General features: G+C 35.8%; 1 protein-coding gene across 3 annotated transcripts in view; it reads right to left on the reverse strand.

Moving 5' to 3' along the window:
* The window catches only part of LOC5563771 (tyrosine-protein kinase Btk29A), a 417823-nt gene that overhangs the window by 387783 nt on the left and 12073 nt on the right, over positions 1 to 17967 (reverse strand). For all 3 annotated transcript variants that reach the window (XM_021846347.1, XM_021846346.1, XM_021846345.1), the window contains exon 2: positions 3187 to 3595. In XM_021846347.1, coding sequence (XP_021702039.1) covers positions 3187 to 3339 — 153 coding nt within the window. In that variant the 5' untranslated portion in view covers positions 3340 to 3595. The remainder of the gene's footprint in view (positions 1 to 3186; positions 3596 to 17967) is intronic.

Consider the following 17967-nt stretch of genomic DNA (forward strand, 5'->3'; position numbering starts at 1 on the left):
ATCGTAATTTTGTCTGATTTTCGGAACGGTTTGTTTTTGTTTTGATGGTTGACGTTTGCTCAAGGAAGAGGGATTAATTAATCATGATTAGAGTTGTCATTAATTGACAATAATTTATGCTGCAAGTTTTTTTTTTATTAAAATGTTATCTTCAATCTATCTATCTTCTATCTCCTATATAAATAAAAATGGAATGGTGTTTGTATGTCACCGGATTTGAATGATTCTTTCTCCGTTTTGTTCGTCAAGGGTTCCGACGTGTTTGTGTGTATAAAAATCCCAGGATATTCACCGAGAAAGTTGAAAAAACAAGCGTGAACGAAACTGTCATTTTGCATGGGACGATCAATAGCGTATTTCAACAGCCTACTTAATAGCAAAACAAAGTTTGCCGGGACCACTAGTCACGAATAAAACTATGTACCTTGTAGTGTAAAACGCATTCGTTACATGCTTTAAGGTAATGAATGCATAGAGTTGAGTAATTATTCATTGATAAGGCTCGCGTAACTATTCAAAAGGACCTATGTAAAAATGATAGATTCTTCTCATACACATTTTAGATGAGAATTCTAGCAAGTTCAAAAGAAGATTGATTTCTATCAAATTAGATTGAAGCTAGAGTTAAAATGGACTGAACATTTGCTGTGCTTCTTGTGTTTTTATAAATGATATCAATGACTCTCAAAACCCATTCAGAAAAAGTTTTCTCAAAGTGGATCTGAAAAAAAGGTGTCTGGAATAAGTTGTACTCGATATTCGAAAGCTCATTGAGCTAAAATCGTTTAGATAGTTGTTATCAAGTCACATACATTTCAGATCATTGATTTGTAAAATCATTACTTGAGTATTAAACGTATTGCACGTATTATGTATTTTCGGATGCACGTATTATGTATTTTCGGATTTGAACGTGTCAGTCGATTGTCATCAAAACGACTAGTTGTGGACCCCTAGGACTTAGGTTTTAGGTGGACCAGATGTTTCGGTCATATGTATTTGAGTTTATCACGTCAATCATGCAGATGGTTAATATAAAACAGTTTGAAAAGGCAGTTTTTTTTTTTTTGTAACAAATTACATACAACGATTATTTAATCTCTTGAGTTCTCAACAATGGCTTCATAAAATACCCCTACCGATGGATTATTGCTTCATAAAATGCTTCATAAAATACCCCTAAAATACTCTATGAAATCAGACAATCAAATTTGGGCAAGCAGAACCAGTTCATTATAAAATCATAATACACACATAAGAAACGCACGCACAGTTAGTATAAGAGTATCGGATGATTAATGATTGTGATGAACGTGAAGAAATCTCAAACGAAGACTCGACGCTCCTTTTGTGTGTGGATTTCGAGCAAATGAGAAATGAAGTGTGTTTTTTGATGATGCCACAGACTGAATCCTTATTAGTACTGCATTGTGTATCTTGAAGAAGACTTAACAGTGAGGTGGCCCATTTTTATAAGGAAAACATCAAACTGTAAACATCTTAAGCTATACCACTCTCTCTGAGGTAACTCAGATAAATCAGATGTGAAAATATTGGTTCTAAAATGCTGCCTTGAACAACACCAGCTCTTACAGGAAGTCTGTCAGATTTGGACTTCTGATTTGGATTAGTTTGTTGGTATAAATCAAATTTTGTTACACGTAAAAGTTGATGAATGCCCAGTAAACATTTTGGTTGGTATAACTTTTGTTATACATCATTCTATATGAATCAATTCAATCGTATAGAATGCACGAAAAGGCCATATACCTACCAAAGTGGAGGCTATATGCGTACTTGGCACGACTTTTTCGGACTTTCTGCGATCAGATATACGATGCCACAAAATTTGGATGAAAATAAAAAAAAAAGTCTCCAGCGAGTCTCAAACACGGGACCTCTGGATCAGGAATCGGGCACTTAACCACTGTACCACCAAGGGTTACTTATCTGACGAGTGATTATTTGCCAATGTCAATACATGTTTCATGTACAGCGACACATACTTTGTAGTTCTTTTAGGCCCATCGTCAGCAGATAGACAAAGTTTGGGTGGCAATTTTCGCTAAGTTATTGCGATTTCATACGATGCTTACTGGATTGATATATGATCTGTCAGTTTATATAACATAACGTGATTCTATGTTGCACTATTTACTACATGTTTTGTTGTCAACACAGATTTTCGTTCATGAATCGTATTGGGGATTTATATACAACTTGTATTGACATTGATAACGCTTAATATGGCATCTTGTGCAATTCTGATTTTGGACGCATGAATATGTGATTTTGGATGCACATTCTTATACGATACGTGGTTCACTGGGTGATCGAATGTCCATGTCGGAATCCGAACTGTTCATTGACAAAAAATTTCGTTGATTCGACCACTTCAAAAAGTTTACTGATGGAGGAACCAGGTTGGACAATAGATAGAAGCTTCTGCAGGATTTTTGTCCGGTTTAAAAACTAGTACAACCTTGGCATATTTCCATTTGTCAGGAAAATATGCCAACTGAAAACATTTGTTGAATATATCAACAAGGAATGATAAACTACTCTCTGGAAGTTTCTTGATGAAGATGTAAAACATTCCTACATCACCATTTTTTATAGCTAACCTAATAAGCTGTCGAACGCATACAATGTTGCCAAGTTCATATGCTGAAAAGAGTCTCACTGTGTGCGAGCTTTTGACCTGAAATACTCTATAACTATTTTGTTTATCAACAGAATGACTTCCTGTTTGTTTCAGTCTCTTCTATACTTATAGGAGAATCTTCAAATTACTAAAGAAAGAAGTTCGAAAAAAGGGGGTGTAACTTAAGTTTTTACAGTTTGACAATTATGGGCCACCCTACTAAACACATATGTTAATGTGATTAGCGTTATGGGATGATTTTGCTACAAATCTAGAGTTCTTTCGGTTTTAAGAGAAGTTAATTTTTTCTTTTCATATATGGGTTAATTTGAGCACGATTTTCGATTAGAGTTGGCTGAATAACGACACTGACATTGCTTGTTGCTTTGCTAGTACAATTAAAGGTAATGGATTGGGGATGAATGTCGGACGGATACAATGTCATACAATGTCCTAGCTGTATGGTATGGTATGAGGGTCATCACGCATATGGGGGGAGAACACGAAACAGGAATCCAGGCAGAATCCACTGGCGCACTTACCTCCAGATTGCCGATATCGTAATAGGACAGATAGAGCCGGGTCAACTCGAACCAACGCGTTTTGTAGTTAACCGGGGTGAAGCGTTTCTTGTTTTGGGACCGCTTAACCATGTATCCGGCCTTTAGCACCGAGTCACTGCGACGCTCGTTCATTTTGAATGATTCTTTTTTTGGTTAGGTTTGAAACTTAATCGATGCAAAAATTTCGATCGATAAACTAATAAACTCTTCGTACGATCAATTTAAAATAGATATATACAAATATAGGCTATTCTTCTTTCTTCTTGACTATAAACTTTCTATGGCCACCATGTGATTATGCTTTACATGTAGTTGCTACATTGCTTCCTTACACACTACGGAGTTCCCTGTTTTGACGGATCACATTTTGCACTGCGCACTGTGGTTTCTGTGGACAATGAGAAAGGAATTAGCAGCTGAACCATGAAACTCATTCACGAAAAATTTCACACAATTTATTCGAATCACAAAAAAATCTAATCAAGTTCAAATAACATATTATTTTCAATACATCAATGTTTTTCTCAAACTTCTATTCTTAGGCTTTTAACAACAAGTTTATATGTTATAATAATTTAAATTTGTTTATGCGAAAATGTTTAATTTGTTTCCTCTTATAAGTAATTGTGATTTACTTATCCAAAAAATCATGCGGCACATGAATTCAGCAAATGCTATGAGCATGAGCATACATAGATGACCGTACAATTCGTGATTGACCAGAACAATCGAAGTTGCACAGGGAATTAATGAATGGAGCTTGGGATTAGCCTACCATTCTTCAATGTACAGAAATCGAGAGCTCAAATTTTAAAAGTCAATAACGGCGCCGGCCACGTCCTTACGGTCATCTGGGAAGGGGTAGGAATGCTAGTTAGACAACCGTTGTTACTAGAGACCGAGTATACCTCTGCATCTCCACAGTTGTCATGGAAAGGACATTGGGTTTGTGGGATAAGATAAAGATCTGGTAGTCATCAGTGGTTGGTGATGCGATCCTGCCCTCTTCGCCCGCCCCCGCAGGAGCAAGCGTCAAGGTTGAAGGATCAAACAGAACTCTACATGAATTTTTCCAAATGCTATGTATCAAAAAGTTGATGGAATTACTTAAATTTCATTGCTGAATACATTCCGTGAAGAAATTTTTTATAAATGTATAATTAGACTCAATTCAGTAAAATGAACAAATGAGCCATTTTACGAAGGTGGTCCTTGGAGAATTCGATGACTGTGCGCATTTCTAGCGTAGCTTTTTATCCAGGCGAAAACATAAATGGAGAAAAATTATTAAAATATTTCTGATCACAAAAGTGCCTTTTTATGTGCAATATGGGTAACAAAGAGGTAGCTGATACAATAACTAGGTGTAATGTTGCTGTAACGAACATTTTAGGACCTGTTTTTTGTCATTTTCTAAATGAGGCGTTGTTAAAAATCACGCTAGATTTAATCCCAGGTCTCCTGTCAAATGACACCGTTGCGGCGATCAGCTGTTCCGCAACGTCTTGTAAAATGGCTTATTACTGTAGATAACTTATAAACCACTTAGCAAATTACCTACATTTAGGCGTTTTCTGCTGTTTAAAGTTATTTTTATGTTTATATAAACAAATAAAATAATACAGAACTTGACAGATGTTTAGACTCTCATATTCGGACTCAGAGACCATATATTTAGTTAGTACCATTGTTTTCAATTTTACCGTAGGGTTGTAACTAGACTAGAGTGTCCATTTCCCGGCCATTTTGCTCATCCCGGGATTCGGGACAAAAATCTTAGCTTGTCCCGGGAAATCCAGGGATCCCGGGATATATAAAATTTTCAATAAAACTAGTATTTTGGTAGAAATGGAAGTACAAATCCAACAATACAATGTTTTTAAATGAAATAAAATGAAGATAATGTAGCTTTCCAAGTATTATAACAAATCATATTCCATATGCTCATAATTCAGTTCGAAATTTCATTTGTGGCATTTCAAGACTGATTTCAAATCATTATAATTGTAACAGTCATTTATATCGCATCGACATAAAAGATTCAAATTTATGTGATTGTGGACCATTCTATGAAGACATTGATCATATAAATTTTTCTTAGTTCAAGATACGTTATCCAAGGAATAAATTTTTAAAACAAATTCAAAATTTAAATCATACTACTCCAACATCTGTTAGAGATATTTTAGGAAATGTAAATCTATTATGTATGATACTTGTCTTTTTTTTTCGTACGTTTCTTTTCAGCTTTGAAGAACAGTTTTCTATATGTGATACCTTAACTACACTCCCGTGCAAAAGTTTGGGTTCACCCCCTCAAAAACATGCAAAAGTGTTCTGTCCATATCTCTGTGATTACACGTCCAATTGAAACTCTTTAAGCCGCATTCGAAAGGCAAAGAGTTATTCTTACTTCGTATGTATTTTTCCAAAAACATTTTTTGAAATTTGTACACTAAATTTTTACTTAAAGTTGTGACATTTGTCAAAAAACACACTGAAAAATCATATCTAATTTCCTCAGCATTGGGTCGACCAAAATTTTGAATCAAAGTGTCATTAGAATCGTAATCTTATATTCTTTGAAGAGACCCCACGAAATTTTGGCGGAAAAATCTGGAAAGTATTCAAAATCAATGAAACAGTCAGTCAAGTCATCGTGCAAAAGTTTGGGTTCACCCCTCAGTATGATGCAAATCGTGCAAAAGTTTGGGTTTATCTGAGCCGCACGCACATATTTTTTGTCAATATCTCTGCCATTTTTCAACCGATTTTAATAGTTAAAAGTTTTTTTGAGCGCAAATAATGGCGCGTACATGATTGGTTCGAGATTTCACAGATTTAAGTAAGTTTATGTGAACCCAAACTTTTGCATGATACACCATACTGAGGGGTGAACCCAAACTTTTGCACGATGACTTGACTGACTGTTTCATTGATTTTGAATACTTTTCAGATTTTTCCGCCAAAATTTCGAATATAAGATTACGATTCTAATGACATTTTGATTTAAAATTTTGGTCGACCCAATGCTGACAAGGGAAGGTCACGATGGTGTTACACGGGGTTTTCAACCGGACTATTTTTGTTAGATTCTACATGTCGAAATATGAAAAACCCAAAAGCCTTTCGGGTGATGGACCAGTGGTGTAGCCAGGAGGGGCTCTGAAAGGGGCAATTTTGTACGTATATTATACTGTTGAGCTAATTGGAAATTTGACAAAAATATTTTTTTAGTATCTATTGTGATGGTAGAGAACAGAATTGACATTAAAGTATGTTTAAAATGTATTTTCCATGCTATTGGCGTAAACATCATGGAATATGGACACCAAAACAAATTTGGTTTTATTAGAATAGTATACCAATACTAAACCCATCCCGATTGCGCCTATGGCATGGAAAATACATTTTAAACATAAATTAATGTCAATTCTGTTCTCTACCATCACAATAGATATTGAAAAAATATTTTTGTCAAATTTCCAATTAGCCTAATAATATAATATACGTACAAAATTGCCCCTTTCAGAGCCCTTCCTGGCTACACCACTGTTCCATCACCCGAAAGGCTTTGGGGTTTTTCAAATTTCGACATGTAGAATCTAACAAAAATAGTCCGGTTGAAAACCCCGTGTAACACCATCGTGACCTTCCCTTGTGAGGAAATTAGATATGATTTTTCAGTGTGTTTTTTTGAAAAATGTCACAACTTTGAGTAAAAATTTGGCATACAAAGTTCAAAGAATGTTTTTGGAAAAATACATACGAAGTCAGAATAACTCTTTGCCTTTCGAATGCGACTTAAAGAGTTTCAATTGGACGTGTAATCACAGAGATATGGATAGAACACTTTTGCATGTTTTTTAGGGGGTGAACCCAAACTTATGCACGGGAGTGTATATAGGTCCTCTCCTAGGACCTTTCACTTCTTCAAGGATTTGGCTCTGCTATGGATCAATGCCGTTTGAGCCTCTTATTGTTAAGATTGCTTATTTTGTAGAAAAGATTTAGAAAAGATGAAGAGGTTTTGTGCCTTTTGCAGAAAGATTTCGGTAAGAAATCACTCAAAGGGGTTTTTCCCTCTTCCAAAATTTCAAGTTAAAAATAGATAAATAAATAAATATTCCATATTTGGCTTCGTATTCTGTTGAAGTAACTTAACGAAAATCAAAACTTTGCTAGGTTTGCTAGGTAGGGATTTATTCAAATTCTTTATAATACTTTTGAATGGAAATATGGTAACAAATTAAGTCATAATAAAAAAGCTATTTGCTTCAGACATTTGAAAACTCATCAATACTTTAGACAAAAGACACAATTGAAGATAATTAAAGGAATTTTTTTTAGAATATCATGTTAGAAGATGATAACTGAAAATTATTGACTGAAGTTTAGATGTACTTTGAAATTCGCTTTCACAGAGTTGGCTTATAAAAATGGCTTATGTTGATTAGAAAAGCAATTAGGCTACGTAGCCCGTCACTCGTTTTGGCAGCCATCAACATGGCTGCATCAAATTGCAGCTCACATTTTCAAAGTGATAAAACTCAGTCAACATAAATAATATTGATCATAATCACTACTTGCGCTCACATGCAGAAAGTATGCTGAAACTTTGTAACCTGTACACTATTACCGATTTTGCAACGCGAGAGCAAACTTGTAGCTCTATATGTCTAGCGTGCAAAATAAAAGGTATAGATTCCATTCCTTACCATGTGTTAATCACTACACACAGAAAACCAACAGAACAACAGAACATCTGCAGTATCAGGGGTCATTATTCGCTCACATTCGCCGTTCGGTCCATACCCGTTCTCAGTTCCCACATCACAGATTGGTATCTATCAGAGCAGAGAGTGAGTCTCGGAAAATAGGAATCGCTGGACCCAGAACTAGAAGTCAATAATACTATTCTCATAGCAGTAATGCCATAAAGTGGTTTCAGTAACCCGTCATGAAGGAGTTTCTCTCATGAGTCCAGCTGTGTTCTACTTATCACCACCCGCTGAGTGATCGAACTGCACTCACCGATATTCCCGATGGATCATAAATTGATCTCCGATCATTAGCCTGGGATTCAGTAGCTAGTTGATCGTCAAGCAGGCAGTGTGCTAGATTTATTTTGTAGCCTGACTAGCAAAGCTAGAAAATGGTGAATTGTGGTTTCGCAAAATTAGCAAAGTGTGGAGGTTACTACAAGGTGAAACTCTGAAGATCTTAGAAGAGATTGGTGTGATAACTTCATGTGTTTATAATTAACAGCCATTCACGTTCCAATGATGGCATCAACGGATGTAAGGAGGACGATGGAATAAAAGTGGAATAATTACTGAGATCGGTAAGCAGTAGATGCCAATTCTAAACCCATTCCCAAATAGTGCTGTGATGGACGAATATAGTGCCGCTTTCGTTCTGTATAGGCCTTTCTCTCTCAATCCAAAATTGGTGATGGCGGCAATTCGCTTTGTCCAACGGTTTGGTGACGCGATATCCCACCATGGCCGCTGCATTGGCCTGTTTCTGGAGAGTCCGGCCTGGTGCCGGTGAGCATGACTCCTTTTGCTCCGAATGACCGTATGCTGCCGCCGTGGGATACACTCACAACACTGACAGCATACCCTAGGATAAGTACTAAACCAATAGCACTTAAGGACACAAATAGTAAGTAGCACCCTTTAATAAATACACCCACTCTTTTGCATGTAAAATTTATCCCTTTTCTTTTGATACGAAGTGACTCGATTCTTTGTCTCTGGTTCCGCTAATTCGAACCTGGTTAGTAGGCAGAATTGGTATGTGGGTCGTGGGGACCAATATCACTACTTCCATCTTTCCAATCTTTGTCTCCGTCTCATGCGACCTTTCCCCTGGGGAGGTGACAACTTTTTCAGCAAGTCAGTGCAAAACCAAGTGATTTTCTTCAATTTGCAATCGTGAGATTAATTAGCCATAATCATCGATGCCCAGTACAAATTTCAATGAAGGCCTACTTCGCCTTAAAACTTTGCAACTAGACAAATAGGACACTCTAGTTGTAACCGTTCAAAGTCCACGAGGTTTTGCTGAAACTCGGTGAATTAAGTGCCACTCTGAACCTAAAGAAGCGCTGAGACCGCCATTCGAAAGATTCGTGGCACGATACTGATCTAAAGACAAAATAGGGATTGTTTAATGTAGATTTTTTTAAGCAAAAATAACTTAAACTCGGTCATTTCGTTCTCTACTAGGCTGGAGCATTTACGAATGAGAGTGAGGTTAAATTTTGCAAAATCTATTATGAAAACTCATAATTAGCGTTTGCCAGATAACTTTATTTGTGATGGAAATGTAGGAAAAAAAATTCTTATTAGAATCCTGACAAATTTTACATCATTTAGGCGACAGCAACTCAGAACTAGCTTAACTAATTTCTAAATTTTCAGAAACATAATCCAACTTTTATTCGTCAATAGAAGTTATCGCGGTTTTTAAGTATCGGGTTGTTTTTCTGAGCCCATCGTTAACGTGCCGAAAGTTATTTTGTGTAAAAGGTGAATTTTAGTAAAGTGTTTAAAACGTTTTTTTGTGTAAATTGTTCGATCGTTTTGCCCGTGGTTTCGCGAATCTTCTATTTTAATATTCGTAAAATTGTACAAAAAGGATCTGAGGCTGCTTGCCCCTATCAAAGAGGCATCGCTTGATGTGGAACAACTGCATCATTTATACGGGCATTTTGCAGTTTCGCCCGAAAATTTTATATTGTATGTAGTTACTGTATAAGATTCACATCACCAAATAAATCAAATAATCAAATAAAACAAGTACGTGGATACTCTGCTGCCTTCGCATGTTAAAGTGTCCCTTGTTTCCATCCATGAAAGAACTAAGGTCTTTTAGGACATATTTGGACATTGCATTTTATTTAATCCACATCCATCATGCAATTTTTACACTTTTTTTTTTCAAGAATGATGTAACACGCTATTTACAAAGCTACTCCCTCAATTGATCTTTCAAGATCTAAGTGTGAAATCGGCTCAGAAGTGTTGCACTTCATAATTCGTACAAGCACGTCTCATATACTAGATCAAACTACAAATCTGAACTTGCTCCACATAAGATTCAAATTTATCGTTATTGTTTATTTTTGTCAATCATCTACCCATATATTTCGAAAACCTAATCGAAATGAAACTCCCAGCACACTAGATAATATCTTTAATGTCAATTGTAATATTGCTAATATCTATTAATATTTAAATACCGGATCGAGTGTCCTGCCCCATGGTCCGTCCTAGCACTCCCCCCTTCCCGTTAAAATGCTGAGCGGTTCCACAGAAAATGACGACTTTTTTCCCAAATTTCATTTTTATATTTTTTGATTTGGATGAAATTTTGCACATGCTTTCTTTATGCCCAAAAATGCCTTTTTGCATCATCGGCTCGCCATTTTGACTCTAGCCTTTCTTTTGAGAAGGGCCTAAGAAAAAAATCCTTAATAATTTTCAAAAAATTATAACTTAGAAACTGTTTGTCCGATCAGTTTGGTGCCTTCCGCAAAGTTTTAGGTTATTGTTGGGACTATCTGGAAAAAAAATATACACTGTAAAAAAAAATGTTGTTATTTTTTATACATCGAAAATAAAGCTTAAAAATCAATTTTCTCAAAAATTATATTTTTGATTTTTTTATAGGTTAAAGTAGACAAAAAATGAAGTCTTTTGCACAGTGGGTCAAGATGGAGAAATCATGGACAAAAAAGTTATGATTTTTTAAAAAAAGGTTGATTTTTCAATATGGTCTAAATAAACTTTTTGAATGCTTTTCGACCCGATTTTATGAAAGTACGCAAAATTTTCAACAAAAAAGGTATATGAGAAAATTTTGCTAATTACTACCGAAACATTTGAAAAGTTTATTATGACCATTTTCAACAAATTCACCTTTTTTTTAAATCATAACTTTTTTGTCCATGATTTCTCCATCTTGACCCACTGTGCAAAAGACTTCATTTTTTGTCTACTTCAACATATAAAAAAAATCAAAAATACGATTTTTGAGAAAATTGATTTTTAAGCTTTATTTTCGATATATAAAATATTACAACATTTGTTTTACAGTGTATATTTTTTTCCAGATAGTCCCAACAATAACCTAAAACTTTGCGGAAGACACCAAACTGATCGGACAAACCGTTTCTAAGTTATATTATAATGACCGAAAATTGAAAATTATATCATAATTTTGTATTGAATTGGTGTATCTTTAAAACGGTAAAAGTTAGCCTGATTTTTCTGTGTACCTTTTTTGTTGTAAATTTTGCGTACTTTCATAAAATCGAGTTGAAAAATATTTAAAAAGTTTATTATGACCATTTTCAAAAAATCACCTTTTTCAAAAAATCATAACTTTTTTGTCCATGATTTCTCCATCTTGACCCACTGTGCAAAAGATTCCATTTTTTGTCTACTTTAAAATATAAAAAATAAAAAAAAAATCAAGAAAATGGATTTTTAAGTTTTATTTTCCAAATAAAAAAAATACATTTTTTTTTACTGTGTATATTTTTTCCAGATAGTTCCAACAATAACCTAAAACTTTGCGCAAGACACCAAACCGATCAGACAAATAGTATCTGAGTTTTAATTTTTTGAAAATTTTTAAGGCTTTTTTTCTTAGGCCCTTCTTAAAAGTAACGCTAGGGTAAAAATGGCGAACCGATGATGCAAATAGGCATTTTTGGGTATAAAGAAAGCATATGCCAAATCAAAAAATACAAAAGTAAACCGACATTCGAATTCAAATGGAACCGCTCTGCTACGTCATTTATGGACGATCCCTTAGATATACTAAAATATTCTAAGTTTTCGAACGGTGTTTTTACGTGAAGAACAGAAGAAAAAACATAATTCGTCAAAGATGGGTTTGTTTTTGTGATTCCCATACAATTTGTATTGAATGAAAAATTGCTGGAAAAACTTTAAAGTTGATTTTCGCAAAACTAGGTTTTTGTCACTTACACCCCTTTGCCTCCAATCCCCTCATATATGTGTTTTTTTTTATTTTGTCATATATGTAATTGTCCTAGTTCTGGTTGGTGTGGTCCAAAAACTTGTTTTCCGCCCATTCCACCCCGGTTAAAACCCAAATAACAAATTCACTAGAAATAAATTGTTTGTTTGGACGGAAAGTCTTCCGGTTTGCAGCATTCTCTTTACTATTGATTGGAAAATCTTCACATCAATAGTGAAAGAAATCCATCGATAATACGAATAGTTTTTCCCATATAGGCAGCCTGATCCTATTCTTGGCACTTTTGATCCACTTAGGCAGTGGGGGATTTTGGAAGCTACAGAGCTCATATTTGGCCACGATATGCGTCGTACTGAAGCACTTCATGGAAGTGCTCAAGTGACTCTGCACCCTCAAATTGACAAATTAATATTTTCTCTAGTCTTTTTTTAGGTTTTTAGAAAAATTCCACCTTACGGTACATTTGAATTTAAGGCAGTGTTGACTAGATATACGGTTATCTAAGATCTCGGAAGAAATCCGCCAATGTTTTTTTTTGGGAAAAGCTTTATTTTTAAGCGATTAGAGCACATCCGAAATCAAAAATCGGCAAAAATAACTTCACGTCAGAAATTTTCAGATACCGAACGATAATTTAGCTTGAAGTCAATTAAGGATTTGGTAGGTTCAAAGTTTTAATAAGTAAAAATTTGATCTATTTCAGTTCAGTGTTCTACAGGCACAAAAAAAATCTATGTCTTTAATCTGTGACGATCTTGATTATTGGTCGTCTGGTTTGAAGATATTCCGATTTTTTTGGGAAACTCACGACCCACGTAAATATCTCAGGTTACAGATTTTTCTCATAGCGTAGCATGAACACTTGGTAAAATCGTGAGTGGAATTGCAGAAACAATCATATCCACTGTCAACACAAGTTCTAAAAATGGAAGTTGTTTTATAATTTGCGAAAAAATGATACAAAAATATTAAAAAACAAAATACGCATCGCTACTTTTTTGGTTATAAAAAAAGAAGAGGAACTGGAACATTTTCAAATTCTCTCGTATGTATTTATGTATGTCAATTCCAAACCTAAAACATTTCGAGGCACAGATTTCGTTACACATTTCATTTTAAAAGTGGGGTTTTCACGTTTAACGTTAAGGTGAAGATGAATCGAAGCCAAGCCTCAAATTTTCAAGAGCACAAATCTAGAAAACCGAATACCCGTTTGAGCTGAAAACTTAATCGATTGGTCTCTAGCTGGTTGTGATCAATCGATTAAGTTTTCAGCTCAAACGGGTATACGGTTCTCCAGATTTGTGCTCTTGAAGATTTGAGGTTGGGCTTCGATTCATCTTCACGTTAAAGCTCTAAGTGGTGCAAAAATATAATGAAGTGGATATCTGTTATGTGCATCTAACTACATACTAAGAAGAAAAGGTATCCTTAGCAAAACTTCTTAACCAAAAATCGTCGAAAAAAAGTTTATAGCTTTATTGCAATTAAGTTAAGCAAACTAAAACTGGCGACCATTTTGTATTATTTAAAGCCAATGAAGGAATCGCAATCATTTTCCCGTACAAGAAAGTTCCATTTTAAGGACCAATTCCGAACGAATCAAGATTTGCACAAAGTGCACTTGTCGCACTCATCACCACCGGATTGGTTGAATCGGTTGGCACACAATTGTGAAGATCAAATTGGGGGTTTCTCAATTGCAACCAAAGGCAACCCGGACAAAAACGTGTAATTCAGTGGAAGGAATAAACCATTACTGTACAATGTAACTTATTGTGCTCAGAGAACGTTAAAAACACACAAATTCTCTTTCAAAACAATACATAAACAATATATTTTGCAGTAATGTTTAGTTTAATTTTTGTTATTTTTTTCAAAAGCTATGCATGAGAAAATATCAATTTGAATTTTTATTTTTACCTCATTGAAAATAATATAATATAACTTTGTATTGTTATTTTTACAATACATATACTGTATTGTGTTTTAATATGTTAAATTGTATTGTTACAATTCCTAATATTGTTTTCGTATAGTATTTTTTATCCGGGAATTCTTTTTAGTTTTCTCATTTATTTTTTGCATACCATCATCGCGCTGACAACGACTGGCTACGAAGAATATTCCAGAGATCCAGAGCCAGAAAAGAACACTCGACCTGTCTGAGGAGAGACAGTGCCAACTGGTTCTTCCTTTTTGGTTCGAAAGTGAGGAAAGTGTATGTGTTGGATCGCAACCATTATAAAATGTATAAAATCAAAAGGCAATCTTTGTCATTAGCATTTTTTTGTTCTGCTCCAGTGCAACGCGCTCTGTCACTCGGTGCCCATGAGCCAAGTTGTGGTGGGAACTGGAAGATTGGCAATGAGGATGATGATTGCGGTTGGATCGCAGCGGGTTTAGGTGGTGTTTATTTTAAACCCGACATGGTGATGACAAATCTTCCGGTTAGAAATGGTTCTCTTTTGTTTCAATTATAATTGTGGCTGGGGTGATCTTTGGAGCGTTCGATTCGATCAATGGAGATGACTTGAGCTTCGGTGAAGAATCATTACATCACTACATTCATTTCTTATATCTAGGTGTTATGCATCCTTATTAAGCTTTTATTAACATTTTGGTAACAACATATTACATTTGATTTGCCATAGCAGTTCAGAATTTTTACAGGTGAGTTGATGTCACCTGCTTATAAGAGAAAAAAATTAACTTAACGTGACAACAAAAGATTGCAACGACTTTTATCTAAAATTATTAATATTTCTATTTTTCAATTTTTGCCAGTATGAAGGTAAAACATCTGAACTTTTTTGCAGACTACTACAGATGACACGCAGACTTCGTCCTTTGGCAGAGAGGCCTGTATCATCAGCAAACAATGATTTTTGTCATCCCTGAGGTAGCTCAGGTTCATTGGCAAAATTTGAATTTTAAAGAAGTCTTTCTTTCAGGAGAACTTCCAGAGATGCCTTCAAAACTTCCTCTAGAAATATCTCCGGTGGCTTTATTTATCCACTAAGGCTTTTATCAAAGATTCATCCTGGAGGAACTTTTGTTCGCCATGATACATTTTAGACCGGTATTGCAGGGCTCCAGAAATACCTTCAGCAATTCCTCCAGGTATTCGACAAAGGATTCATGCAAGAAAATATCTACAGACATTCCTCTACAGATTTCGCAAGGAGTTCCTGCTGAAATGTCTCCAGTGATTCTTTCACAGATTTTTCTATTAAAATTTCTAATGATATTCATCCAGGATTTTTTACAATGCAAAATTCTTCCAGGAATCTCTGAAGGAATTTCGGACCAAAAATATGTTTCGAAATTGCGATTTCTTATTGTTCTTCAGAGATTCAGCTAGACAATCTTCAAGATACTTCTCCAAGTATATTTCCAGGAAAATCTCTACAAGTATTGTTCTTGCAGGAATATCTTCAAGGTTTTCTCCAGGAGTTACACTAGGACTAGAGCAATCTCTTCAAGAGTTACTCAAGATATTTTTCTAGTGATTTCTCCAGAATTTCCACCGATGATTCCTCCACGCATCACTTCAAAGATTTTTACAAGAATTCCTCCAGGTACTACGAATTCCTAAAGGAATTTCTCAAGAATTTCTCTCCGAGTTACCACCCGGAAAATCGCTACATGAACTACTTCAAGGATTTCTCCACATTTTTCGCCAAGGATTCCCCAAGAATTCGTTCTCGGTCTCCAAAAATCCTCCGGAGATTCCTCTAAGAGTTCCTCTTGAAATTCTTACAGAGATTCTCCCATTGTGTTCCGGACTCCTCCAAGCATCGCTCCTGAGATTCAACCAACAATTCATAAGGAATTTCTCTATGCGTTCAAATTCCTTAAGGGATTCCTCAAGAATTTTGCTCTTCTAGGAATCCTCCCAGACAGTGTTTGGATTATGATCCGAATAAGCCGATCGAACCATATTCAGAGAGTGTAACAGTTCGTGAACTATAACAATCCGTGGCACATTGCAATCGGAGAGCGTTATGAATGTAAAAATTCACTTTCACGTTTAGTACTTGGCGCGAGAACATTCAAGAGCAGCAACCCTCACAGACTAGAACAATATCAAGCCTTTCGGGTAATTTCTTTTGAATAAAATTGGTAAAAACATTCATATTTTCACGTAATGCAGCCTTCAACAACCTAATTATAATCTATTGGATCACCAAACACCCCATTGGTTGTAAACATCACACAGAAAATGGAAAATATTCGCCTCTGTTTCTTGATCAGAATGAGAGTGTGTTAGCGATTGTTACAAGTGGTAACACACGGTAATCGGCACCGAATAGTGGATGGTGTAACTGTCTTGTTTTCGTTCATGGCTCGTTATGTTTCTCTAACGATAAATGTCATGCGTTTCGTATGAATGCAGGCGGATAAATGGAATGAAATTATGGCTCGTTCGTGTGTCAATGATCGTTAAATTTTCCGAAGCCTACTCCCAGACCTACCACCCGGAAAATCGCTGCATGAATTACTCCATGGATTTCTCCACATTATTTTACAGGGATTCCCCAGCAATGTCTCCAGGGATTCGTTCTTGGCCGCTAAACATCGTCCAGGGATTCCTCCGAAAGTTCGTCTTGAAATTCCTCCAGAGATGCTCCCATGAATTCCTGCAGGAATTTCATCAAAAAATTTCCTAAGAATTTCTCCAGGGATTACATTGGGAAAACCTCTACAAAAATTCCTCTAGTAAAATCTCTACATTTTTTTTTTGAAAAATGGATTTCTCCAGATATTTCTAATGGGATTCTCCATGGATTCCTCCAAGGACTATTCCAGGGATTTTACTACGGATTCCAACAGCAAATCTTTACATTCATTATGGGATAGCTCCAAGGTTTCATCAGGGATCCCAGAGAAGCTTCCAGGAGTCCTTCAGTATTAACTTGGATAATCCTTCAGAGATTCTACAGGAGTTTCTTAAGACTCCTCTAGGAAAATCTCTACAGGGATTCATGCAAAAATTTCTTCAGCCTTTTTACAGACATTTCTCAGAGGTTTGCTCCAGAAACATTTCTGCATAGTTTCCTGTGAGCTGAAAGAGAATCAAATGTATATTTTAATGAAATATGCTTTCCACCTACGCAATCTTTATTATGAAACAGCCATTGAAAAAATAAAGCATATTTGATGACCCAATTCTTTAGGAATTCTACCAGAGATTTTCTCGGCAATTCCTCCATAGGTTACTGCAAGAATTTCTCCAGGCATTCTTCCAGGAATTTAACGGGAGATTTCTCTAAAAAAAATTTCTAGAGATTTCTCCAGGGAAACTTTCTTCTTCTTCTTCTTTCTGGCGTTACGTCCCCACTGGGACAGAGCCTGCTTCTCAGCTTAGTGTTCTTATGAGCACTTCCACAGTTATTAACTGAGAGCTTTCTTTGCCGATTGACCATTTTTGCATGTGTATATCGTGTGGCAGGTACGAAGATACTCTATGCCCTGGGAAGTCGAGAAAATTTCCAACCCGAAAAGACCCTCGACCGGTGAGATTTGAACCCACGACCCTCAGCTTGGTCTTGCTGAATAGCTGCGCGTTTACCGCTACGGCTATCTGGGCCCTTTACTTTATTCTTTACTTTTATTTTTAGGCACTCCGTGCACTTGGCCGCTACTTTGCCGACTATCATATCGTTTCTATAGCTACACAGCTACAGAATCTATTTATATCCTAGTTCTTCTTGCTATTTCTCTCATACCGAGCAGATA

Source organism: Aedes aegypti, chromosome 2 (genome assembly GCF_002204515.2).
Source record: "Aedes aegypti strain LVP_AGWG chromosome 2, AaegL5.0 Primary Assembly, whole genome shotgun sequence".
Taxonomy (NCBI): domain Eukaryota; kingdom Metazoa; phylum Arthropoda; class Insecta; order Diptera; family Culicidae; genus Aedes; species Aedes aegypti.